General features: G+C 28.1%; 5 protein-coding genes and 1 long non-coding RNA gene across 11 annotated transcripts; 2 read left to right on the top strand and 4 right to left on the bottom strand.

The window, feature by feature from the left end:
* Positions 1 to 60: 60 nt before the first annotated feature.
* Positions 61 to 7,302, top strand: LOC130675298 (serine/threonine-protein phosphatase 4 regulatory subunit 3). 2 transcript variants are annotated; one of them, XM_057480866.1, is made up of 6 exons: positions 64 to 257; positions 1,425 to 1,783; positions 1,885 to 3,483; positions 3,582 to 3,733; positions 3,862 to 4,243; positions 4,351 to 7,302. In XM_057480866.1, the coding sequence occupies exons 2-6, from the start codon at positions 1,586 to 1,588 to the stop codon at positions 4,435 to 4,437; spliced, it is 2,418 nt and encodes an 805-aa protein (XP_057336849.1). In that variant the 5' UTR covers positions 64 to 257; positions 1,425 to 1,585; the 3' UTR covers positions 4,438 to 7,302. The 2 variants fall into 2 exon arrangements, with proteins under 2 accessions (XP_057336850.1, XP_057336849.1); XM_057480867.1 differs by having other exon boundaries at positions 61 to 1,783; positions 3,582 to 3,679.
* Positions 7,123 to 9,473, bottom strand: LOC130675307 (cilia- and flagella-associated protein 36). The gene is made up of 5 exons (XM_057480884.1): positions 9,243 to 9,473; positions 8,994 to 9,169; positions 8,725 to 8,915; positions 8,341 to 8,644; positions 7,123 to 8,250 (listed from the first exon to the last, which is right to left on the bottom strand). Exons 1-5 carry the CDS (start codon positions 9,349 to 9,351, stop codon positions 7,981 to 7,983), a joined length of 1,050 nt encoding a protein of 349 aa, XP_057336867.1. The 5' UTR covers positions 9,352 to 9,473; the 3' UTR covers positions 7,123 to 7,980.
* Positions 9,474 to 9,942: 469 nt separating this feature from the next.
* Positions 9,943 to 12,237, top strand: LOC130675291 (39S ribosomal protein L11, mitochondrial). Its single transcript, XM_057480860.1, has 3 exons — positions 9,943 to 10,170; positions 10,238 to 10,427; positions 11,854 to 12,237. Exons 1-3 carry the CDS (start codon positions 10,036 to 10,038, stop codon positions 12,117 to 12,119), a joined length of 591 nt encoding a protein of 196 aa, XP_057336843.1. The 5' UTR covers positions 9,943 to 10,035; the 3' UTR covers positions 12,120 to 12,237.
* Positions 12,238 to 14,823: 2,586 nt separating this feature from the next.
* Positions 14,824 to 22,082, bottom strand: LOC130675294 (uncharacterized). 5 transcript variants are annotated; one of them, XR_008991267.1, is made up of 4 exons: positions 21,921 to 22,082; positions 18,175 to 20,853; positions 15,427 to 18,104; positions 14,824 to 15,339 (listed from the first exon to the last, which is right to left on the bottom strand). It is a non-coding gene; the product is annotated as an uncharacterized LOC130675294 (long non-coding RNA). The 5 variants fall into 5 exon arrangements; XR_008991268.1 differs by having other exon boundaries at positions 15,427 to 17,984; XR_008991271.1 differs by having other exon boundaries at positions 15,427 to 19,848; positions 19,904 to 20,853.
* LOC130675293 (uncharacterized) lies at positions 20,860 to 21,914 on the bottom strand. Its single transcript, XM_057480861.1, has one exon. The coding sequence runs from the start codon at positions 21,580 to 21,582 to the stop codon at positions 21,145 to 21,147; it is 438 nt and encodes a 145-aa protein (XP_057336844.1). The 5' UTR covers positions 21,583 to 21,914; the 3' UTR covers positions 20,860 to 21,144.
* Positions 22,083 to 24,024: 1,942 nt separating the features above from the next.
* LOC130675287 (aarF domain-containing kinase 1) lies at positions 24,025 to 26,650 on the bottom strand. Its single transcript, XM_057480855.1, has 2 exons — positions 26,383 to 26,650; positions 24,025 to 26,260 (listed from the first exon to the last, which is right to left on the bottom strand). Exon 2 carries the CDS (start codon positions 26,180 to 26,182, stop codon positions 24,611 to 24,613), a length of 1,572 nt encoding a protein of 523 aa, XP_057336838.1. The 5' UTR covers positions 26,183 to 26,260; positions 26,383 to 26,650; the 3' UTR covers positions 24,025 to 24,610.
* Between the last annotated feature and the right edge of the window lie 107 nt (positions 26,651 to 26,757).

Here is a 26,757-nt window from a genome sequence, read left to right as displayed (position 1 = left end):
GTATTATATAAAATGAATGTTGTAAATAAAATTCAAATTTGGCGCGTGAATCCTTGAAAGTGGGCCGGTGGACCCCGTAGCGCGTTGTTGTGATCTAACATGGCGGAGAGTAGTGTTGTGGCTGTTGAGTGTCTACGTCAATTTTAGAATAAATATCTGTGAGCTGGTAAGGCATTTATGACGATGCCCAACACTTGTGTGTTACCTATAATAAATTTAAAATCCATAAAACGCTAAATTAATAAGAGGTTATAATTGTGAGTGTAATTATTATTGATAAGTATATTTTTACTGTACCGCAAGACCGCTCTCTCATCGGTTGGATATTTATCGTACACAGCGGTGCGCAAGAGTATATAAATTCATCATCATTTTTTAGTGTGGGGGTTATTTTCTGTCGCCCGTAGGATATTATTTAATGTTAATTAAATATTTATTAACACACAATATACTATTAAAATAATAATAATTTTTAAATAAATAACCATTATTAACAATAATATAATTATTATTTCCCGCAAATGAATTTTATGGAGTATAATTATAATTATTATCATCTTATGTGTTGTATGTGATTGTGTGGCATCTTACGATCGAGAGCGGGCTTATGCAACAAGGCTGCATAAATATACAAACCATTGTAAACAAAATATTAACTCGGATATACACATAAATATTTAATTTTTTATTCATCAGTTTATAAATTTATTACTTATTTAAAGGAAAAAAAAAAATATACTTATATTTAAATATGATAAATGATATTAATTAAAAATAGTTTTTGTTGGTTTTATAATATATGATATATGATTAATTATTATTTTTGAGATACTAACGGACATTGTGAGATGCACGTTTGATCAACGACAATCACCGGTTATAAGTAGTGTGTTAAGTACCGTTACTCAAAACTACTCTGCGAGAGCTCCTGCTACGTACGATCGGGTAAAAAAAATAAAATACGCGAACACGCTCTTGTTTTAAAATCAACCTGGCAACGTCAAGTGTACTTACGTCTGTTTGCGAATGCAACAACGGTTGTCAGCTGTCAAGAGAAAAAAAAAATTTAGTCAGTGTTATTGGGTGACTGTGACGACACTGAGTACTCAATGATAATATTAGGTTTACTTGAATGTCGTGACAAAATAACATTATCATCATTGTCATTAATATTTGGATCATATAAAAATGCCATTCACATAATAATCGAAACTACAAAGACAAAATAGTAGTGTATATTTTATTAATAATAATTTTGAAAAAAAACAAAAATACTTTACAAACGATAATAAATAACGATCCGTCTTTATGATGTTTGCTGTGCTACTAAATTCTTATAAATAATTTCGAGAGAAAAAACAATTTTTAATTTTTTAAATTATAAATATATATTTATATTTTTTTTTGTCTGTTTGATGTAATAGAAATTTGTATAGATAAATAAATTGAAGACAAAGTGCAAAACGAATTGCACTGAAAGAAAAAAAAAACAATTGAAGTAACAGTGATTGTAGGAAAGAGGTTAAAGGCATGCTAGTTAGTAAACGGTAAGACAAAACATTAAGTGTGACAATTAACGTGCAAAATGACTGACACAAGAAGACGAGTGAAGCTTTATGCTTTGAATGCTGATAGACAATGGGATGATCGTGGTACTGGACATGTATCATCATCTTATGTTGAGAGACTTAAAGGGATTTCATTATTGGTCAGAGCTGAGAGTGATGGCTCCGTTTTATTAGAAAGTAAAATACAACCAGATACTGCATATCAAAAACAACAGGTTTGATTTTATTATTTTTTTTTTGTTTTTTATTATTATTTTGATTACAATAATTTAATAATATGATTTTACAATAATGTTATTTGAATTTTAACTTCTAGGATACCCTGATTGTATGGTCGGAAGGAGACAATTTTGATCTTGCTCTTAGTTTTCAAGAGAAAGCAGGTTGCGATGAAATATGGGAAAAAATATGCCAAGTTCAAGGTAAAGATCCATCAGTCGAAATAACTCAAGATATTGTTGAAGAGTCAGAAGATGAACGATTTGATGATATGTCTGATTCGGCACCGCCGATTGAATTACCACCATGTGAATTAAGCCGCCTTGAAGACATAAATGAACTTATTGGTAACTGTTTATCAACACCAGTACGAAAAGAAAAATTAGCAATGGCAATTGAATCCGAGGGTTATATTAAAAAATTATTAAATTTATTCCATACATGTGAAGATCTTGAAAATATTGAAGGTTTACATCACTTGTATGATATATTTAAAAATATATTCCTGTTGAATAAAAATGCCCTTTTTGAAGTAATGTTCAGTGAGGATGTTATTTTTGATGTGGTGGGTTGTTTGGAATACGAGCCTTCATTACCACAACCAAAGAGACATCGAGAGTATTTACGTCAATTGGCAAGATTTAAACAAGCAATTCCTATAACAAATGCTGAACTATTAGCTAAAATTCATCAAACCTATCGTGTCCAGTATATACAGGATGTAGTTTTACCAACACCAAGTGTATTTGAGGACAATATGCTCAGCACACTAAGTAGCTTCATATTTTTCAATAAAGTTGAAATAGTTACTTTAATACAAGACGATGAAAGGTTTTTAACCGAACTATTTCGACAATTAACCGATGAATCTACTTCAATATGTAAACGTCGAGATTTAGTTTTATTTCTAAAGGAATTTTGTAATTTTTCACAGAATCTTCAGCCACAAGGCAAAGAAGCATTTTATCGAACCCTAACGGCACTTGGTATTTTACCAGCACTTGAAATAACATTAGCAATAAATGATGCCCAAACTAAAACAGCCAGTATAGATATACTGACATATATTGTTGAATATTCACCTAGTGTTGTTAGAGATTATACATTACAACAAATAAATAATACTGAGCAAGATCAGATGTTAATAAATGTTATTGTAGCTCAACTTGTTGGTGATACAGATCCAGAGTTAGGTGGTGCTGTACAACTTGCTGGTGTTTTACGTTTATTACTTGACCCTGAAAATATGTTGGCTTCTGTCAATAAATCTGAGAAGACTGACTTCCTAAATTATTTCTATAAAAACAGTATCGTAACATTGATTGAACCATTATTAGCAAATACTGTTGGTGATAAACCAGTACGTGAAGATTATCGCACAGTACAATTATTAGGATTGATTCTTGAATTATTATCATTTTGTGTTGAACATCACATGTATCAAATTAAAAATTGCATTTTAAACAAAGATTTATTACGAAGAATATTAATTCTCATGAAATCAACGCATACATTTTTAGTACTATGTGCATTGAGATTTATGCGTAAAATAATTGCATTAAAAGATGAATTTTATAATAGACATATTATAAAGGGTAATTTATTTGCACCTGTATTTGATGCATTCGTAAGAAATAATGGTAGATACAATCTGTTGGATTCAGCTATACTCGAAATGTTCGAATTTATTAAATTGGTAATTATTCATTTTTTATTCATTCATTAATTAATTTATTATTAGATAATGATAATAATTATTGTTACTATTTTTTTTTTTTTTTTTTTTTTTAACAGGAGGATATCAAATCACTGTGTTCACATGTTGTTGAAAATTTCTCCAAAGAATTAGAAGCAATTGACTACGTACAAACATTTAAGGCATTAAAATCAAGGTATGAACAGCATCAGGATAAACTTAAGGATCGTGATCGAGCTACTCTCGAGAGGTATGTTGATAATCAACTACCGCAGGATCAGATAGACTCGGACATTATTATCACGAGATAATACATATCTATATATGTATTATCATAATATATGTATTTTTATTTTTTTTTTTTCTTTATTAAAATAGTGTACCATCGATTTTACGCAACAGTCGGTATAGACGAGACCAACGGCAGCTAGATGAGGACGAGGAAATGTGGTTTAATGAAGAGGAAGATTTTGATGAAGGTGAAGCTGTTGTTCCAGCTGCTGCTGCTGATCTTGTACCACCAGCGTCTGCTAAAAAACAACCACCAAGTCCTAATTCAGCACCCAATCCTATTCCTGCTGATTCTAAAACCCAACAGCAGACTGTGTTAAATAACAACACTGCCAATAATACCTCGGCAACGCAGCAATCTCAAGTTAACAGTAGTAGTCCCACGGGGAATGAATCTTCGATCTCGGCTGGAATTATGACCAGCTCCACGGACGATTGTGAAAAAGCTGGAGCGACAGTTTTTAAAAAGGTAAAGATTAGTTATTAATATTTTTTTTTAATTTCTTTTTTTATTTATTTGATAACAATCTTTTTATTGTTATTAATTTTTTCTTTTTTTTAATTTATATGTTACAGGGATTAGTAGATTATGAAGGTGACTCTGATGAAGATGATGAAGATCCAGAATTAAATCCTTCACCTAAAAGACAGCGCCTTGCATAGTAAATAAATAAACATCCAAGAGGAATAATAGTGCTAAGACTATTGATCGCCGTCGCTGTTCTTCCCTCTGATAGGTTTATACTCAAATTGATTTTAGATTATTTTGATCTACTTTGTTTATATACAGTCAATAACAAATAGATCATAATTCAATTATCTTAATTATGTATCTATATAAAGATACATGAGTTTAATTCCGTAAGGGGGGAAATATATTTTTTAACTTTAGTGCATCGTGGACATTGACACAACTGTCTGTGCTAATTTCTTGTACAGTTTAAAAACAAAAGGAGCAGCCATACAAGAGAATTTAAAGGATAATTATAATATTAATAATAATTATAAAATTAATAATAAGATTAGATCAAGAAGAAAAAAAAAGTGAAGAAGATAAATATTACAAATAAGAATAATTAAATTAAGAATTATTAACGCGGATGAATTTAAGGTAGCGTTGATTATAAATTTGTAAAACTCTGAAATTTTTTTTTTCTTAATAATAATTAAGAATTTATTACAAAATCGCTTATTGTACGACTATGTTGTGTAAAGATATAGTAAATTTCAACATAAAAATATCATTATTTTATTTCAGTGGTTTAGTATATTCCCATTTATTTAAAGTAAAATCATTTTTTTTAAAACTATATAAATTCGTCACAAATGCATGGACAATTAATTATTATTCTAATAAGTTGCTTTATAACAAATAGTTGATACTTTTTATTCGATATATATTTTTTACGAGTATTAATACCAAAACAATATTATACTAAATTGTGCAAATTCTTACCTTTGTTTTTTTTTTCTTTATATCATAAAATTAAAATTGGTAGAAAATTATTTATTAACTTCTGCGGTAGCTTGATTTATAAAATATACATATATATATATATATAAGTAAGTTTATAATTGAGTGATGAATTAGTACAAATTATAATTATATAGAGTTATAAAATCAACTGCCAAAAAATTAAAGCGGTCACATTTTTTCATTTCTCTTCGGCTAATGATTTTATTCTCCAATATAATTAAATTAAAATTATAATTTTATTCATCACTCTTAAATCCGTCAATTATAAAATTACATAATTTTTTATCATTGTTTATTTTTTTCTTTTTTTATAAATTAAATTCAATTAATTGCACCGTCATACCAATCGAATACTTCCGCGTTAACTGGACTATTGTGATAAGATATCGATACTTTTTTCTTTATTCTTTCAAATTTGTTTTTATTATTATTATTATTTTTTTATTAATTTATATTTTTAAATGAAGACCAAGCCGCTGCTCCACTGTTTAAAATAAACTTTTTCTAAATTAATACAATACAAAAACAATTGTAAGTTAGTGTACAGGTTTTTACTGGTTTATTATCCATAAGGATTATAAATACATTAAATATATAAATACATATACAGACGTATATATATTTCAATGTCACAGCCACAGCCAGAACGAACACGTTGGACTTTTTTTAAAGCGCTGACTGTGAAATATAATTTATAGTAATTAAAAGTTAAATAATAATGATAATTAAAATATAAACTTTATAATAACAATGTGTACATACAATACGTGCAACCCGATCTGATAAAAGTCTGTAACAAATCGATAACGAATAATTAATTATATATAATTGAAAATAAAATTTAACGAACACACACACATTAACATAAAAATAAATCTTCAACGTGTTTTACTGAAATGGTATTGAGTAATTATCTAAAAATTTAAAAAAAGACTTTATATCATTGGTTCGGTAAAATTATAATTATATAGTTAATGTGTAAAGTACAAGGCGAATTTAAAAATAAACTTTTTAACTTTAAAATTAAATATTTAAAAAATTAATAACTTTATCGTAATAAAAATGATGATTGTTAATTTTTATTAAATTAAAATTATTAATTAATAGATATTTAGGTTTAAAGATAAAAAGTTATAATTTAAGCATCACGTAAACAATTTAAAAGTACATAAATAATTAAAAGTCTTTATATAAAATCTAATTGGATTTATTGGCTCATTTTTTTTTATATAAATGCTCGTAATTATTCATATCTTTAGTAATGATAAATAAGTAAAATGCGATGGAGTGTTTTCGTGTGTATTCGTATATATATAAGTTCATATATATATATGATACAAAATGATTCAGACTCTGTTGCGATTTACAAATAAAACGTAATTTAAAATATTAATTATCCGACGTGCGTAAATATACGGAAAACAAAAAAAATTTTATTAAATAACAATAATCCATGTACATGTCAAAATGAATTTTATTTTTGTAAATAATTACAAAGATTTTTTAACTACACAAAACTTAAAATAGTATCATAAGTTCATTTTGTAAAAAGGATCTCACTCACTTAAGGTAATTTTCTATAAGGCCTAAAATTAATTTTGGCCATTTGATTACGGAAAAAAATAATAATAAACTAAATAAGATGAAAATTTAGATTTTTGATAACAATGAAAGTGATCAAAACAGATTTCTGAAACATTTTGTATACAATACTGACCCATTGATCACTATAGATTTTACAAATGTTACATCGATATAATTATAATATTAATTATAACAAAAATAACATTACGTACAGGATTATCTTATTATCATACTTAAATATTCGGTGTTTTATATTTTATTATAATAAGTCGCATTACTTTATCTGGTTTATATTTTTTTTTTTTTTTTTTTTTTAAACAAATATGCAGTATACAAAAATTTTTTATAGAAGAAAAATAAACAATTCGTGACCTTTGTATACAACCCAACTATATAAAATTATCGAGAGTACATCAAGTGGCGATAGGACCATAAAGTTAAATTGAAAAAAAAAAAAAAAATAATAATAATAATAATAATAATAATACTAATATTAAAATAATAAAAAATATCTTGCATTTTATTTTTACAAAATTCATAGAAGCAACGAGAATTCGTAGACAAATTGAAAATAATAATTATTATAAGAAATAAAAAAAAATTTAATCTGTTGATTATAAAAATGAAATGATAAATTAAAATTTTACGTTGAAGTAAAGTTAAGCAGAATTATTATCATTTTTATTTATAATAAATATTTGCTTAATTATTAATTTTGGTCTATCATAACAGCGTGAGATTGTAAATAATTGATCAAGTTCAAATGAACATTTTTAGTAGTTTGGTAAGATAATATTAAAATAAACAATTAAGAATAAATTTAAATAATTAAGTAAAAAAAAAAAGAAAACAAAGTAATAAATGAATGAATTCAATTGATACAAATGAAATGTGGGTCATTTTATGATAATAATCTAATGCTCTCCATAAATTTGGCAATGAAATATAGAGAGTGAAATGATGAATGCGTGTTATATAATGAGTAAAAGTGTGATGTAGAAGTGCGAGGAAATATTTAATTGAATAAATTTAAATTTAGAAGAAATTTTGACTACCGTGAGTGAATACCAATAACTTATTTTTTGATTATTAATATTCATATTGTTTGTATTTAATCTATAGTTAAAAAAGGTTTTAAAAAAATTTTATTGCCTGACAACTTCAGCTCTGAGACGTTCTGCAAGAGCTTTTCGAACTTGAAGAGATGGACCAGCTGCTTGAGGATTTTCTAAATCTTGTTTACCTTGCATCGTTGCTTCAGCAACATTTCTAGCTGAACTTGGACGTGCCTTTGTCATCTCCAATCGCTGATTTCGAGCTTGTTTTTTCAGTGCTACTAATTTATCTCTTCGTGCTTTTAAATAACCCTCTCTTTTTTTTATATCTTCTTGATTTTCTTCTTTTATTTCTTGTTTCTATAATTTAAACAAAATTACAATAGTAAAATTAATTATTCATAATTTAAAAAAAAAAGTAAATTTATCTTATAAATTAAAAAAAAATACATTTTCTTCTGGAAGATCCAGCTTTTCATCTTCTTCTTTAGGTATTGGAGCAAGTGGCGTTAGAATTTTAGATGGTTTCAACAATGGTAATTTGTCAAGCTTTGAACAAGATTCAATTGGACGATGGACCAATTCTTCTGCTTCAGCTGGTGGATCAGGTAATTGTGCTGATGCTCTTATCGTTTCTTCCAACACAGCTCGTTCATTTTGATATTGATTGTATAAAATTTCATGTGCTTTTTCAAGATCTGCTTCTGTTTCTACTAGATTATCATCATCTTCTTCGGACTCTTGAATTTTTTTACTAAAGTACAATTATAAATTTATAAAATTAAAATAAATATAATAATAAATAATCAAAATTAAGAAAAATATTAATTTTACTTAAGTATTTCTTCCATCGCAAGGTCTTCATCAGGAATACCTTCAGTATTGTAAGTCAATGATGCTGGTGTAAGTCCAAATTTTTGTTCCAACATTTCAAGTGTTTGTAATTGCAACTCTAAATTCTTTTGTATCATCATTCGTTTAAATATTTCATATTCATTTGCTGCCCAAATTTGTTCGAATAGAGACTTTAATCAATAAATAAAATTAAATTCGATGATTAGTTTTATTTATCTAATTAATTTATTAAATAGAATAAAAATTACCTGCTGAAAATGAATAGGCATTCTCGTTTGTTTATTAACTGTACATGCATGTTCAAATTGTTCTGGTGAAATTCCCATATCTTCCATATAACAACCCAATAATAAGTCAACCAAATTTTTATACTCTTGATAAACTTCATGATACTCTTGACTATCTTGTGAGTCTGCTTCAAAAACTATCAAGAGATTTGAGCTTAAAATACTTATTTATTATATTTAAAATAATTTGTTACTAAAAAAATTTCTTACTGAGAGATCTTTCTTCAATAAATGTTAAAAGAGGTGCTGACCATATTGGACCTTGAAGAAATCCCACCAACGAATCAAAAACCCAACCACTGTCTTCATGAGCCATCATTAATACTTTTTTTTCTCTTTTATTTAATTAAAAATACGAATTAGAACGTTTGAAAGTAAGTCGTAGAATTAAAAAAAATAGAACGTACAATTTTGTCAATTCCTTGATGATGAAGGTGTAACCATAGTAACATTATTCAAAACATTTACTTGACTATACATTTAACAATTATCATCTATTTTAAATGAAATTTATTGATAGCGCGTTAAATTAATTCACTTATTATTTCAGACACATGTTCAATAAAATAATAGATCATTTTTTTACAATAAATAAAATTATAAATTAATATTTAATTTTGAATAACTACTGAAGACTGAAAATGTATTTCTCTTATTATTAATAATTAAATTATTTTTTTCAAATATAATAATAATAGTTAGTGATATTGAATATTAAAGTCTTTATTTTATATTTATTTATTCTAGTTAAAATCAATTTTTAGATTAATATAAAAAATTGTAATTAAAAATTTCTTTTAAACCACAAAATTATATCAAATAGCCTAGATTACAATTGAATAAATTATGCTTCTTCCCGCCAGTAAATTTCGACAGTCAATAAGCGCATGTTCAGGAAATGTATTATAACGCTATTTATATATTTAATATCAAGCCGGTATTTATTTTGTTGTTCTTAGTATTTTATAATAAGACAGTAAAATAATAAATATAATAATTAAAAATGTCGAAAGCAGCATCACGTCTAAAAAAAACAAAAAAACTGATGGACAAAATTGACCATAGTTCTAAATTACGAACACATATACCAGCTGGTTTAGCATCACCAAGTCCACCTCTGGGTTCACAACTTGGACAGGTTAGTTTTTTCGAAAACTTTTATATAAATGTTTAATTTAATTATTATTTAAATTTTCTTATTTCAGAGAAATATAAATATTGCTAATTTCGTTAAAGACTTTAATGAAAAAACTGCACATATTAAACAAGGCATACCAATACCATGTAGAGTTAAAGTATTACCTGATAGAACTTATGATCTCGTGATGCATTTACCTCCAACAGGGTATTATCTAATGCAAGCTGCTGGAATTCAAAGAGGTGCTATGAATTCAGGTAAAAAATATGTATTTTTTTATTCATTTATTTTTATTGTTACAGAAGATTAGATTGATCGTAAAAGTACTAGAGAACCGAAAATGGTTTTATTACTCAACTAAAAAATTCAATATTAGTAGAAAACAATTTTCAAAAATGAATACGAAAGCTTTTTTTAAATTCTTAAGGCCAGTTTTTCAAACCGGGTTTAAATTAGTATTGCTAGTACAGTGGGACCTCGTTATAAGACTGTATTGCTGTCTTTTTTATAAACCAGGTATCGCGACCGTTTGAGAGAAAAACTAATAGTCTTATAACGAGGTCCTACTGTATATCTATACATTAATTATACATAGATATACCAGCAATAACAATTTAAACCCAGATTAAAAATAAATCCGGTTTGAAAAGCTGGCTCTTAATATGCATTTTTGCATTAATTTTGTTCTAATATTTAAAACATTTGAAATTTATAAATACTTAATCACATTCATTTTATTACATATAGTCTCAATCATTTTTTAAAAAATAATTATTTGAACTATATATTTATGAAGTATCAATGTATCATTATATATATTTATAGCTAATTCCGTACCAAAAGGACGTTACCCACATTTAGAAAAATTTATAAGCACTTAAAAAATGCAACAACTGAGATAATATAAATGTATTTAATTTATAATTAAATTAAGTTCATAGATATAAATTATTAATAATTAATTTTATTTAAATAAAATTTTTTTTTTTAAATTGTGGCATTATGACAAGTCGCTCCAAAACCTCTCTATACAGACAACTCTATAGTATTTCTCCACCTAAAACATGCCTATCGTAAAATAAAGCTATCCTTGAATTGATTACTCCAAAACATCTCTATCCAGAACAACTCTTCTCAAGTTCAAGCTTTACTCCGAAACTTCTAATCAATGACAAGATTATCCGAAATAACACTATTCATTATCGATTAAATTAGAAAATCATCGTGAACTGAGAAAACATGTTTGTTAACATGAAAATTCACGTGTTTTTTCAGTTACCGATGATTTTGTGCTGAGCCAATAATGAATAATGTTATTCTGTATGGTCTTGGCGTTGAATAAAAAAGTCTCGGAGTTAAGTTTGCGCTTAAGGAGAGTTGTTCTGGATAGAGATGTTTTGGAGTGATCAATTCAAGAGTAGTTTTATTTTACGATAGACATGCTTTAGGTTGAGAAATGCTATAGAATTGTCTGTGCATAGAAAGGTTTTGGAGCGACTCGTCATAATGCCTAAATTGTGGGTTTCGGTCTTTCATACTTAAATTATCAAAATTACACGATATCATGATAAAACTTTAAATGATAGCAATAATTTTACATTTTTGAATGGGCATTTATCACATACAATTTCATATTTTGTTTAAAAATAGAAAAAAAGTAATACTGTGTGTCCTTAATTTTAGCAACCGAAATTGCTGGTAAAATAACATTGAAACATCTGTATGAAATAGCCAAAATAAAATCTCAGGATCCACCATTATCGTTGGTGACTCTGCCACAAATAACACAAATGTTCGTTAATATTGCAAGAACAATAGGTATTAAAATTGTCCGTGACTTAGATCCTGAAGAGTATGCTGAATTTTTGAAAGAACGAGAAGCTATTGTTGCTGAGCAGAAGAAAGAACTACAGGAAGCCAAAGAAGCTAAAATGTTGCGAACGGCTTAGTTCATTTAACTGCTTATAGTGTATAGAATATATTTAACTGTAATCTATTATTTTAATTAAATGCTGAATTTCATTTCTACCTTTTATCAACTAAAATAAAGTTATTGTTTCAATGAAATTTATACTTATTTCTTATAATTATAAGTGAGGAAATGGTTCAAAAGGGATTAAATAAATCATCAAAGATAAATTTTTATTGAGAAAGGTTTTATTCAATAATTTTATAGATTTTTCATTTTTTATACTCAACAATTTATTCAAAAAGTTTTATTACTAATATATAATAAATATTTATTATTTAAGATGAATTTTTGTTTGTGTTTAGTTTTAAGTATTTTATTTTTTTATCTCATGAAATAACTTATTAGTGTAATAATGATTTCATAAATTATGACAATTTAAATGAGAATATTATTGTTTTTCATAAAGTTTAAATTGAAGATTTTTTAAAATAAATGTATAATTGTTTTAGTATTGAAATTTAATTAGCATTAGAACTTTCAATCTTTAATCTTGAGATTAATTAAAGAAAAAAAAAATTTAATATATCCAGTATATTAATGATAATTCTATAGATTGATTTTAAAAGATTTTTTTTTCTTCGGATCAACTGAGAGTTTGAATTGAGAATAATTAATTATTTAATTAATTAGTTAAAAAAAATTATTAGTAGATATTATTATGAAGTTCTAAGTGCTAATGTAAATCAATTACTCTTTAGTATTTCCATCACTCGTTAGTTTTTACACTTTAAAAGTTTATCAGTCTAGTATTTGCAGTCTTCTGAACAAAACTATTTACGAGTCACTAAAAAAAAATTATAATATTTTAGGAGAAATTTACGTTTGAAAAAAGAGAATTTACTTTTGATTATGGAGATAATCATTAAAAAAAAAAAATTATAGTTCATTTGTAAATCTCAAAGTCTACATAATTATCACATTTTTAATTATTAGACAAAGGTAAAGTCCCACGATGTAGTCAGGTCTCGTCTGGTCTCAAATCCCACGCCGCTGTTGAGTCCCACGCCGCAGTCAAATGTAGTTCCAGGTCCCACGCCGCCGTCAGATTGAAATCCCACGCTGTAGTTAGTTCTAGTCAAGTTCCCACGTTGCTGTCTTGGTTAAGTTATATATTATAACAGTCATGTCTTAGTTAAATTACAGTCTGATATCGTCAATGTTTTAAAAATTTTCGTCTGTTAGATTTATTTCCCAAGACAGTTTAATATTTTCATATTTTAAAAATTTTTATTATTTTGCTGATAACGAATTTTAATATTACGTTTATTTATTTATGATTAATTGTAATAATAATTGATGATGTTTTTCCGGTTTTGAAATTTTTAAATATTCTAGATTTATTTACAGATTAAAATATTCGCGTGATTGTCAAGTTGTCTAAGTCAAGTCAATCTAGTAATGATAAGTTTTTATTTCAATTTTTACCAAGTTTTAATCACGGTTATTACTTTAATGTATGAGGGCCAGGTGATATTGAGTAATTAATGTATGGTGATTTACGACAGTAATCCAAAGTCCGCGAAGTGGCTTTCATTATAATTTTAATTTATTCATCGATATTATTTGATGTTTTGTATGACCATAATCCGGAGTACGTAAGCTATCTTTCATGGTGATTATTATAAATTTATCAATATCGTTTACTGTTTTATATCGCAATAATCCAAAGAACGCGAACCAGCCTTCATAATAATTTTAGTTTAATCATAGATATTATTTAGTGTTTTATATGACCATAATCCGGAGTACGTAAACTATCTTTCATGGTGATTATTATAAATTTAGCAATATCATTTACTGTTTTATATCGCAATCATCCAAAGAACGCGAACCAGCCTTCATAATATTTTTAGTTTATTCATTGATATTATTTGATGTTTTGTATGACCATAATCCGAAGTACGCAAATTATCTTTCATGATGATTTTTTTTTTAAATTTATCGATATCGTTAAATATTTCATATCACAATGATCCAAAGAACGTGACCAGCCTTCATGATAATTTTTAATTATTCATCGATATTGTTTAGTGATTTATATGACAATTATCCAAGGTACGCGAACTAGCCTTGATGATTTATTTTAGAAATGGTGAAAGAAGAGAATTAGTCGGCAAGATGACCACAATCATCCTCAGTAACAATGTATACAATGTCGAATATTTTTTAATGTCGGTAAAACTAACGAAATTCGAAGAAAAACCAAAATAAATTGTCTAAAATGGTGCTAAAACTTATGGACCGCTATTTTAATTAAGTTGATAAAAAAAAGAACCCCGGGAAAAAACCGGTGAAGAAGCTGACAAAACTAAATATCCCCATCGTATGACAAATATTTGTGTTAAAAGTTAAGAAAAATGACCGAATTCTTTTTAGTTGCAAACGAATGGAAGTATAGGCAATTATGTGCAGTTCGGCTAGTGTGTAGTTTTCGGCTCTGATTGAGTCAAATAGCAAATTTCACGGTTACGATTCTTCTAGTACTCTAATCAAGTTAATGAAAATTAACACTTGGTTTGTGTTTTAAATATTAATTGTCACGATAAAAAAATTGATGAAGATCCTCGATCCCACGACGACCCGCGGCGAAGTCCTCTTCATCTTGACATGTCCCTCGAAGTCCCACGATGTTTACGGTTCACAGCATCCGTCCGGGAAGCCCAATCCTCTTCTACGATGTCTTCTTTCTTCTGCGCTGGCCTAAAAAAACCCCCCAAACCCCATATTTTCTATTTTTTTTTTTTTTATTTTAATTTTTTTTTACCTTTTTTTTTTTTTTTTAATTTCAATTTTTTTTAATTGTATTTTTTTTTTCGTCTTTTCTTCTTTTTTTATTAAAATTTTTTTTTTAATTGTATTTTTTTCCCTTTTTCTTTTTTTTTTATTTTAATTGTATTTTTTTTACCTTTTCTTTTTTTTTTTTTATTTTTATTGTATTTTTTTTTTGCCTTTTCTTTTTTTTAATTGTATTTTTTTTTTACCTTCTCTTTTTTTTTTGTTTTTATTTTTTTTTTAAATTTTAAATTTCAATTTCATTTTCTTTTTTTTTTTGTTTTTTTTTTTTCCGTTTTGAATTTAAAAATATTTTCCAAGTTACAAAACATACCAAGGAAAAAAACCAAACATAAAGTGAAGTTGCTAATAAGATAATGTGATCGTCAAGCTTGGTGTTTGCCAGACCAATATGAATAAAAAAACTGCAACAAAAATACAAACATTCACAATAAATACCAGTCTAAGTAAATAAACAAATTAGTATCAGTTGTAACAATAATTCAACTTACTTAAAAAAATAAAAAGAAGATGCGTTTTGGCTGGAACTCTGCATTCATCTGGATGCCTCCGTCAGATTCCTGCTCTAAGAAAAAGCCTCAACCCCTTTGCCAACCGGAATACCGTCACAACCGCCTCGACCGGATGAGTGTGCTCAGGTGTGCTCGGGTGTGCGGAAATAAGCCCCAGGTAACGCGTGTCCCGTCGCCAGAAGAGTCTTCAATCGCCAAGGACCCTCACACGAGCGTGTCCCGTGTTGTCATCACTCCGCAGTTCCGGAAGATCGGCTGCCAGGAGTCAGACCACAGCGGACGATGATACTCGGGTGTGGACGCCATGTCCTGCCACAGACGATAGCTGGACTCTGAAGGCCATCGGGACCGGAAGAAGAATGAACGACCACCCAGCTGTACAAGCTCACGACCAAACCCTCTGTAGCATTTGGGAGGAAGTGGTACATCAGCATGGAACCCCGCAGCTAGATCTAGGCATCATTCCAAGCATCAACATCCCCAAGTCCCAAACTGTCTTACGAGTCATTCTCCAAGTAGTTTTCTAAAAACACTTAGTTAGCGGGAAAACTAATAGGATAAAAAGGGCTTTATTTAACTCACGTTTGTTCATTAGCATTATACCATTCTAACACACATAGTTTTTTAAATGCAATAATAATAAAAGTAGTGGTAAACATAATCTTCTACAGAAATTATTAAATTCAGAATTTCTAATATACTCTTCAATAGTAAATATTAATCTTCGTTATGTTATAGAAATGTATCGCTTAGTATAGTCACTCATCTTCAATAGTTGTTTTCTTGTTAATTATAGTAATAATATATTATCCTCTTATCCTATCCTAATTTAATAGCCAAGCCAATTTGCTTTATGATGCACCACATTTGCTAGCATATCCATTGTGCAATATAATGAAAAAAATATATCAAATGAATTATCTAAAGTGCGTACCTGTTTTTTCTTTGTTTCTTTCGTTTTTTTTTGTTTTTTGTTTTGTTTCGTTTAATTCAACTCAATTCAGTTAATAACCAACTCTTGAAATTATATTAAATACATTAAAATGCCTAATACTCATCATTTATTATATGCAGTGCCAATCTTCTCCAAGCGGACGAATGATTTATCGTGATAGGCGTATTTAATTACAAATATTTAAGTAATACAAAAAAAAGAGCAACAGCCAATTTGCATGCCTAGATATAGTAAGTAATTATAGATAGATATCAATATAGTAGGTGGCCCAAAAAACGTTATATTAGCGTAATCCAATGCTGTGCTCTGCGTAATATGGAGACAATTTATAGATATAGATGATAATAATTGCTGCGTTTTGTTTTCAACGTATAAGTAGTAATGCCATTACAAAATAATAGTAGTAATAATAATAATGTATCCAATATATTAATCACTTAGGTGAGTATGGTTCTGAAAATACTTTGGAATTCGCAAAATAATTAGTAGTCCCCCAGCCCCAAACCCCTCAATAAAATATCAATTTATTATTATAAAAGCGTGTCGCGGGTACAAAAATACTTATTCAGTATTGAGTACCTAACATTTACAATATCCAGCAGAACAATGCATTAATTTGTTTTTTTTTTTTTTGTGTGAACAATATTATACAAAGAAACAATGTGTTAACTGCGGAATCTACGTAAACGTTAATTAAGAAAATACTTATGAAAAAAAAAAAAAATATTATTAAAAAAAATCACAACTCTAATTATATATGATTATAAATAACTCACCGATAGTTCTAGCAACAAATATAGATAAAGCCACGTTTCTAATATTACACCATATAATATTTGTTTAACATTCAACAATGAAAATAATTATTTTCATATAATTATTTTTTTATCCAGACACAATACGAGCAATGTGAAAAAATTGTCCATTAATTTTTGGATTAAGTGAGTAAGGACAAAATTATTTTTACAGCATTATAAACAATTCACCCTAGATGTGTTTACAGACATTCGCATAACACATAATAATAAATATAGGCTCATTACCAGCAGATATTAGCATTGCAGCAATATTACATAGTGTGATGATTATGTATAATAACAATTATAAACTTTATAATTAAATTATTAAAAACTTGCACGTAATTAAAAGTGACCGCACTACACAACTATTCAAATCAGTTATATGCGCTACTGGTGTATACAGTAAAAACAAATTATTATAAATATATAAGAGTTAACAAAAATAAATTAATGAACTTGCTCACAAAACTTTAAAACATAATATAAATAACATTTGGTAATATAAACAAACTATTAAACTTCACAAAAAAATTATCAAAACGATTTAAATACACGTTAAAACTAACTCTTGTTCTTTCAATAACAATCCACGAGAACGTTAACAGAAGTAGTAGTTATGGTAGTAGAAGTAATTCACTGAATAAAAAAGCTGTTTCTTTTGGTAGATGAATCAAATTTTTATATGAAGGGATGCATATTTATACTAGTTTTAAGTGCAAAATCCATTCTCGGTACTAAATATTGAAATTAATTAACTCTCGTTTCATAAAAGCCTGTTTTTGCTAAAAGAAATTTTTAGATTATATAAATTTCACTCGTTTCTTGTAAATATTTTGCAAAAGCCAGTCGGCCAAGGCATATTAAGTAATTTTTTTTTGTTTTTACTGATTAAATTTTCAGGTCTAAAAAAAAAATTGTTAAACGAAATTTATGTAGTTAAATAAAATACTCGTTAATTGTTTTACTAATTACCTGGAATTATTGTTGCGGTCAGTTTCCATAGGGATCGTTTAATATTTTCATTTATATATTTCATATTATCGACCTAATTTCCTGATTTTCAACTCTCTTAATTTCCTAAATAAATCAATATTTTTCTTGACTTCAATTCAATTTCTTCTTTTTTTTTGTAAAAAAAAATTCGTATCGTTAAATTAATTCTTCTAATTGTATTTCTCATGTTTCATAAATATTCCTTTTGTATATCTTGGTTATCTTTGTTTTCTTATTTAAGTTAAACTTATCCGGTTGTAATAAGTTTCCTGTGCTATAAAACAGAATCGCTACCTCCCTCACAAACAAAAGAATCATAACGCGAACAGTGATAGAAATAGAGTGAGAAAAAAAATTAAGTTAAGAAGAAGATCCAAAGATAAGATAATACTTTTTACCTCTAAACTCTTGATTTACCGTAATGATCTTCTAAATCCACTAAGTATTTAATATCAGTTATTTCTTTCATTCATTGTATCAGGTACTTCTGAAGCTTAAAAGATTAATGTTGTCCTATCTTTCTGCTATAATTTTGGATTACGGGTGTTTCTTTTTTTAAAAAACATAGCGTTTATATATTAATATTAAAGATCTTAAATTTCTCACGTGTTTCGATCTAAGGTTTATCGGCTCGATACTCTCTGGTTACTCGGATAAACTCGTCCTTATCTGCACAATAAAAAAAAAAAACGCGAGATTTGTACGAATGATGAATGAATGATACCTGAATCCAGATGTAATGTGGTATTTTTCTGATAAAACTCGTAAAATTGGCTTTCTCCTGTTCACACGCTTACTTTCTCTGCTCTTTCGTGTACGCGTTCCAGTAGGTTTTCCTGCGACTTAAAATCATACTTTCGTTTCCCCCGCCCAACCCCATAGTAGAAAGAAAAAAAATTTAGATCTTGGATCTTACATAAACACTTATCTCGTTTCCCAAAGTTTCCATCTTCAACGGAGGGCTTGAATGTGAAAATTGGTTGTCGGGCATCTCTATCTTATGACTCTGAAGCGAAAATGACTGTTTCTTATATACCCCATATCCCCAACCCAACAATAGTTTTTACAAATCAAAGTAGTTTACTATTACGATATTATTAAATGATAAAAATTATTATATCTGTAATCATTTACGGCGGTACCTCTATTTAAATTTCATCAACCTTCATTTCATTTACTCCAACGTCTCCGATTTTGCCGTTATTTGCCTCCCACGCTCGTTTCTTCATATCTAGAACCAGTTCTCGCGATCTGGTATTTTTGCTACACCTGTTCATCCTGGATTATGTACAATCAAGGTGCTTCAAGATCTGTGAAAACATGGGTTATTCGATTGCCGAGCTATGCGAATGCTCATTTTGGCAAATTATCTTTACTATATATACGCAATATTATTTTGTTTTTATATCAAAAAATCCATTTAAAAAATTTCATCTAATTAGAAATTGATTTTCTAACAGATCATGCACATAATTATCAAGTACCTGTATACTTTCTATATTATTATTATTTGCATGTGCTTAATACCACCGGATGTAGTGACGGCCTTTTTTTGTGAGAGTGACACCATCGCAGAAGTACGACGACCCGAAGTTGGTTTTAACCATTTATTTTTTTCTAGGAAATCTAAACTTCGCCTGGCTTTTCCAAAACCTGAGAAAATACTTTTATCGGGGATTTTTTGTTACATTATAAAAAAGCTCACCACCTCAATTATTATCCGGATCTCATTGTTGTAACGGCGTACGTGCTGATTCTCGCGAACGAACCGTTGGAATTGGAGAAGCAAGTGAGGGTGCGAAGAGTGATGGGTGTAGTTCATGCGGGCTGCGTTACTCAGTTGCCTTCTAAAAACACATAACTTTTCTCCCCCCTATTTTGTTTTTTCCCTCACTATCAATCATCATGCGCAAGTAAAAACCTCACCCGATCATCTTATTGTTTTCATTTCGTGTAGATATTACCGAGAGAGATGATCAGCAAGTGCCCGGAACTTTTTTGTGACCATTGAATTTTTTCATATGCAATAACAATTTGAGGATGAGTGCCATTTACTGAAAAGGATTTATGGAATTAATAGTTAATGAAAAATAAGCATGCATCAATAAATCATTTGTTCAACTTCATTGTTTGTTCGTTTTTTTTAATTATAAAATTTATTCATATATGAAAAATACTTTACGTTATTTTGTATGTTGTGTTCTTCAGATTATAAATATATAAATATAAAAAAAAAAGAACAATACGTTACGTATCTATTTTACAAAATTCTTCTAAAGTAATAAGATGAAAAAATTACTTGGACACCCAACTTTCATTACAATAAAAAAATTATCTATCATTAAGTTCTTATACATTATTAGTATATGCATGAGATTTCAACTCAATTATTAAAATAAAATTCTAAATTCATTACTAATGAAAAGTTTAATCTAAATGAGATCTGAAAAATTATATTTACAATAAATTAACTGTTCAATTAATTACAAAAAAAAAATATATATATAGAAAGATGTTTGTTTCGATACTATCTACAAACCAAACGGATGATTGGCTTGTCGCCCCTTTGGCGTGGAGTTTCGCTTCCTTTGGTTCCTTATGGGTCACCAGAATCTGCGACTCCCTCCGCCCATTCCAATGTCATCTCAAACGGTAAGACTGCAATTAAAAAACACTCGATATACACTAAAGATAATGATGTAGATTTCCAGTGTAGATGACCAATCATCATTGATCAAATATAAATAGCACAAGTAATGTTTTATTTTTCCAATAAAATATTGATGACGAGATGATGTCCCAGGAGCGCAGTCTTTCATCAGAGATGAATTATTTTGATAATTGAATAAGATAATATTGAAAATTACATTTGCAGAAATAATTTTCATTGTCAATTATCAGATTAAATTCTCATCGTCGATTAGTTTCTAGCGACGTTTCACGGCCGCTTCAACGTACTACTGGAGTTTTAATAACGCTCAGCTCCGCCATAAATGCATCCAAGCTGCTCAACTCTGGATAGAACATAGCAGCTTTCTTGTTGGCAGGCTTGTATTCTTGAGTAGCTATTTTGTAATAATTATTATTATTATCCTCATTCTCACTGTCATAATTATTATTATTAACTTCTTGCTCAGCGAGTTTTCTTTTTCTCTTTTCTTGAAGTTTTGCAATCTTCGCCATATGTTTTATTTTTAGCTCTTGCTCAGCTTGAGTCAGCGCATGACCAAGTGTTGCTTCAATACGGATGTTGCGCTGACGCCTGCGTAGCATCTTCATTTTCTTCGATCGAACTTTTCTAATCCAATCAAAAAGCTGATCAATATTGCATTGGACCGCAGTGTTATTATGACCATGATTAACGTTTTGATTCAAGGACATCAACATTTTATCACAGTTATTTTATAAATATTTTAATATTTATAATAAATTAAATTTTTTGAATGTTTTTATGTAATAATAAATATTAATAAAAAAATTTCAATAATAGTTATTTATAACATTACATATAGTCAAAAAACAAAAAAATAATAATGAAATGCACTTTGTTTTTAAAATGGCTGCTTATTCAGTCAATATAACTTTTGTCACTGATTTATCTTCAAGGTTAGTACAATAATGACTCACAATAATTAATAGTAATAATAAAAAAAAATCAACTATAATTTTTCTTGATGATCAATAAAAATTCACTAAATTTCTATATAAAATTAGAAGCAACCAACCTGTAGCCAGCTCGTATTCCTCGATGTGAAGGACACGCTTGGTTCCTCCTTATATCGATGAAACGGTTATTTAAATTAATAAATAACCACCGAGCGAGGTACGGTCTTCACTGTTCGAATAACGACGTTGGAATGACGTTCTCGGGTTTAGAGTGGGGTTAATATACCCTGACCTGGTGATGCAGACGCCCGAATATGTATCCTTACGCCCGATCAATAGAAAATAGTCCCTTTTGTTACTCAAATAACACATTTAACGATAGTTATTATTTATTTAAAATACAACAATTTAATTTTAAATGATTTATAAATAATAATTATAAAAAAAAATATTAAAAAATAATGAAATTTATGATCAATAAAAAGATATTTTTATAGGTATATATTAAAATATAAGTTGCAACGCGGTTTACCCTCTCCACATGTAATGCGTCTTTTGTTAAGGAATCGTACCATCTCCCTGCAGCTGTTCTCGACGTTGCCAGACTTTTCTACAGTGCCATCGATATTTTTTACGTTTTACTAACGTTTTGTAGTAATGACCAAAAATGATGAAATTATTATTATTATTATTATCATTTTTTTTTAATTTTATTACAGAAATTCGTTATTTACGAAATTTTCCTAAACATGCCTTATAATATCATTTTTTTATAATAGATTTCTATTATTATTTATATAATTTAAAAAGATTTCGTTATTTAAACCTTTCTTTCATAGTCTATTTAATGTAAAAAATAAATAAACATTTTAAATTATTAACAAGTGACCTGATTGAAACTAATTAAACAATATGTTTACGGAAAATACTTCCTTTTTCGTCATATAACTAAATTCTTGGTTGAAAAGAAAAGAAATAACGATAAAATGCAGTAAATATTTTTTACTAAATTATAAATAATGCAAAAAGAAAATTAAATATTAAAAGAGTAATTGCGTAAAAAAAAAATCAATGACGTAGTCATATGGACGTAATAAAAATTGTAGCAAGTAGATTGAAAACATATGTTTCATATAGGTTTAATACCCGTAAATTGGTATTGAAAATTATAAAACTTTTATTTAAATATACGTCGTAGCTATTCAACCTTGAAATGTCGGCCAGAATTTTATATTATATTGATTATATGACGTACAAGTTTTATTATAATTATTATTATGTCTAGAAATGTATGTAGATATAAATCTAGAATAGGTATTCTCGATTGCAGCGACTTTGTCGGTTTGCCACACCCATTTAAATTTGGCAACTGATGTGAACCTGAATTTACTCTATAACGGTTGGTTTTACCCTTTCTGTATTGTATATTGTACAATAATAGTATATTGTACAACTAGTGCGGTAAGTTGTCGATTGCCCACGAGAGCGAAGTTGAGCGCACGAACGAAGTGAGTGCGCTCATTCGCTCGAGTGGGTAATCGACAACACCGCACGAATTGAACACAGTTTTTTTTATCATTAATGCAATATAAGTACTATCTTAGTGCTCGCTGTTTTATTCTCCAAGTAGCTTTTTGCTGATTCAACTGTTGCCGCGACATTTTTGTGGGTTATACGATAATCTGCATACGGCAAGTAAATTTGAGTGCGACAAGTTTACTTGTCGCACTCAAATTTACTTGTCGCACGCAGATAATCGTTCAACGCACACAAATGTCGTGGAAACAGTTGAATGGGCAAACAGCTATTTGGCGAACAAAAGAGCGTGCACTAAGATAGTACTTATATTGCATTAATGATAAAAAAATATTCTTTTGTTAGTTGTTTGAAATCTATCTGAGAACTCTATAATATGCGTCTATACATTTAACATTACAAAGTACATCCAGGTATATACCTACATAACATATACTGTAGTTCCTTTATTGTGATTCTCGGTGCCAAGAGGCAACGTTCATTTTATTTCTTGTTTCTATTCATGGCATCCCTACTATATACTAATTTAGACACGTCACGTAAAATATGTTTACTTTCTATGTTATATCTCATATACTTTCTCAAGTTTGCAAGTAAAAAAATATAAAATTTATGATGATAATTAAATAAATAAATAACAATCATATTTATAAATTATCAATTACAACAATTTATTAAAATATTTTTATACAAGCTTTATTTAAAAAATGTTATTTATTACGCAGTATACAAAATAAAAATCAGGACTTTACATGTAAAATATTAATTAAATAAATAAAAACAAAAAAATACATTTATCTTATATAGGACTGTATTTATGACACATATCTTACAGATTTGTTTATTTCATTACTCATTCATCTATAAATATTATTACTATTATTGTTGTTATTATTATTATTATTAGCATTTTCTGGTAAAGTATCTGTAATATATCTTTGCTTTAGCGTAAGTATGACGTAGATTCCTGCGTACAAACAGTGACATCTTTTTGGGATATTAGCATACGTATAAGCGTACATATTTTTACTTACAATTAGTAAAACTGTGTAGGTATTTTATTAGCGATAAGTAGACCATTTTGCACCAATAATGATTGTTATTATTTACAATTGTAATAAAAAAAAATTTTAATTGTAAATAAATTTTGTATTAGCACATTACGATTGAATTGAATGATTCGATTATTAATAAAAAGATGAATGATATTTTTACGAAAATAAAATCCTCTAAAAATAAATAAAAAAAATTTTTTATCTAAAACATTAATTCATTAAAATGGATAAAAGTCATGAGTCCACAAAGACTCAACACTTTTTAGCAAATTAAAATTAACCATTCCCAAATACGTATAATAAATAGATAATTTCCATAATGCAAATTGTTTTGCAATTAATATACTCCACTGAGACCACTTGGTAGTACTGTGTCTCAGACGTTCATCATAAAGTGAACATATACAGCACCTGGACATCTCCATAAATGCGGACATTCTTGATGATGTTTTTAATGTATGTTCAATACTTCGTACTAAATCATTTGTTTTAAGTACAAGTAACATTTGTCGATCAACTCTTTCTAATATTTCACTTATTTGTGGCAATAAATTAGGTACTTCTGTTTGAAATTGTACTTTTTCATCGGAACTATATTTTGTTCTTTCAATACCAGCCATAACAGCATCCCAAGTTCTACCTGATACCATACAGGCTAGCAAACCATACATATCTTCAACACCAAGTTGACCGCAATATTTTTTCATGGCATCTTTATCACGATCAAGTATTGCAAGCCATAATTTTGAATATGACCATCTAAATTCATCTGTCAATTCTGCATATAAACCATGATCAAGTACTATCAATTCAGCATCATTTTCATCAGTTTTTTTAACAAGAATATTACCAGGATGTGGATCTGAATGTACAAAGCCCGTTATGAATATCATGTGACTATATAAGCGACCCAATTTACTACTGACTTCATATGGATTAATATTATTATCGCGTATATATTTCAAATCATTTATTTGTCCTCCTTTAACAAACTCCATCGTTAGTACACGTGATGATGATAAATCCCAATGAACTTCAGGTACTCTTAACCATTTGTAATGTGAAAATAAATTTTTTAATCGTTCAGCATTTTTACCTTCCCAAGTAAAATTTAATTCACGTGGTATATTTTTCTTAGTCTCATCAACAAGCCAATCAAATTTAAACTCGGGAAATATCCATGATGTTATTTTAACTAACGCAGCCATTGTCCTGATATCAACATAAGAATTAGATTTTACAGCACGATGTTGAACTTTAACAGCAACAACTCTACCATCTTTTAATGTTGCTTTATGCACTTGTGCTAAGCTGGCAGCTCCCAGTGGTTCTGGTTCAATTGACTCAAATATTTCATACGGATCTTTTTTAAAATCTTCTTTAAGAACTGTTAGAACATCACTAAATGGAGATTGAGGAGCTGAACTGTGTAGAACTCGCATTGTCGTAACATATTCAGTAGGTAATAAATAATCTAAAGCTCCTATATGTTGTCCTATTTTAATATAAACTCCTTTGTTGGCACAGCAAAGTTCCAGGAGTTTTTGTGCTCCAAATATATGTGCTTCTGACTTAGCTTTTGTATATTCTGGTGATGATTTTTCTAAATTACTATCGTAAAGTGCTTTTTTGTAATGAGATCCTATGATAAATACTTTTACAGCAGCTCTACTTAGACGTACAATACCAATTGATCCAATGTCATACGCATTTGCTCTCCAGGATACCAGAGTTCCTACACTTGCTGCTCCTATCACTGCGTATTTTATAAATCTTCTTGATTTTAACATTTTTAAATTTATTTGTCATTAATAAATAATGACAATAATCAGTTTTTAATTATTATTCAGCTTATTGTTGATAAAAATCTGTAAATAAAAATAATTTACATTAAATAAAATATTTTGTTTTTAATTGAATTGAGTTTTGAGTGATTAATTATTTTTTAAAATTTAATAAATGTAATTATATAAAATATTATTAAACTTACTTAATGTGATGTAAACTTTTTTAGATTATTGACATACATTAATAACCTATAAATTTATCAAACAGATAATTATAGTTTTATCTCAAATATAATTAATTATTTTATCACTTATAAAATATCAAAAGGCACTTTTATTATTTGTTTAAATTATTTATTAGTTAAATAAATTATTGCGCCACTATTTATACAATTAATTCATTGGCGACTTTCTTGTTTGATTTGTGCACACTAGAACTACTGATTTTCTCCCCAACAAGAGTTGACGTGACACATATTACGTGATCTTACTTATTATTTTATCATATTTTTTATTTTATACATAATATCTAGGATTTAATTCCTATTAATAATAATACGTAATAAAATTTGATTACT

Source organism: Microplitis mediator, chromosome 10, assembly GCF_029852145.1.
Source record: "Microplitis mediator isolate UGA2020A chromosome 10, iyMicMedi2.1, whole genome shotgun sequence".
Classification (NCBI taxonomy): Eukaryota; Metazoa; Arthropoda; class Insecta; order Hymenoptera; family Braconidae; genus Microplitis; species Microplitis mediator.
The sequence above is the reverse complement of the archived record's forward strand: the minus strand, read 5'-3'. Positions and strand labels throughout refer to the sequence as shown.

Coding starts and splice junctions, on each gene's coding strand:
- LOC130675298 (XM_057480866.1), top strand. CDS start 1,586: ATGACTGACACAAGAAGACGAGTGAAGCTTTATGCTTTGAATGCTGAT. Junction 1,784..1,884: donor CTGCATATCAAAAACAACAG/GTTTGATTTTAT, acceptor TTTAACTTCTAG/GATACCCTGATTGTATGGTC. Junction 4,244..4,350: donor GAGCGACAGTTTTTAAAAAG/GTAAAGATTAGT, acceptor TATATGTTACAG/GGATTAGTAGATTATGAAGG.
- LOC130675307 (XM_057480884.1), bottom strand. CDS start 9,351: ATGATGGCTCATGAAGACAGTGGTTGGGTTTTTGATTCGTTGGTGGGA. Junction 9,170..9,242: donor TATTGAAGAAAGATCTCTCA/GTAAGAAATTTT, acceptor ATCTCTTGATAG/TTTTTGAAGCAGACTCACAA. Junction 8,251..8,340: donor TGGATCTTCCAGAAGAAAAT/GTATTTTTTTTT, acceptor TTTAAATTATAG/AAACAAGAAATAAAAGAAGA.
- LOC130675291 (XM_057480860.1), top strand. CDS start 10,036: ATGTCGAAAGCAGCATCACGTCTAAAAAAAACAAAAAAACTGATGGAC. Junction 10,171..10,237: donor TGGGTTCACAACTTGGACAG/GTTAGTTTTTTC, acceptor TTCTTATTTCAG/AGAAATATAAATATTGCTAA. Junction 10,428..11,853: donor AAGAGGTGCTATGAATTCAG/GTAAAAAATATG, acceptor CCTTAATTTTAG/CAACCGAAATTGCTGGTAAA.
- LOC130675293 (XM_057480861.1), bottom strand. CDS start 21,582: ATGTTGATGTCCTTGAATCAAAACGTTAATCATGGTCATAATAACACT.
- LOC130675287 (XM_057480855.1), bottom strand. CDS start 26,182: ATGTTAAAATCAAGAAGATTTATAAAATACGCAGTGATAGGAGCAGCA.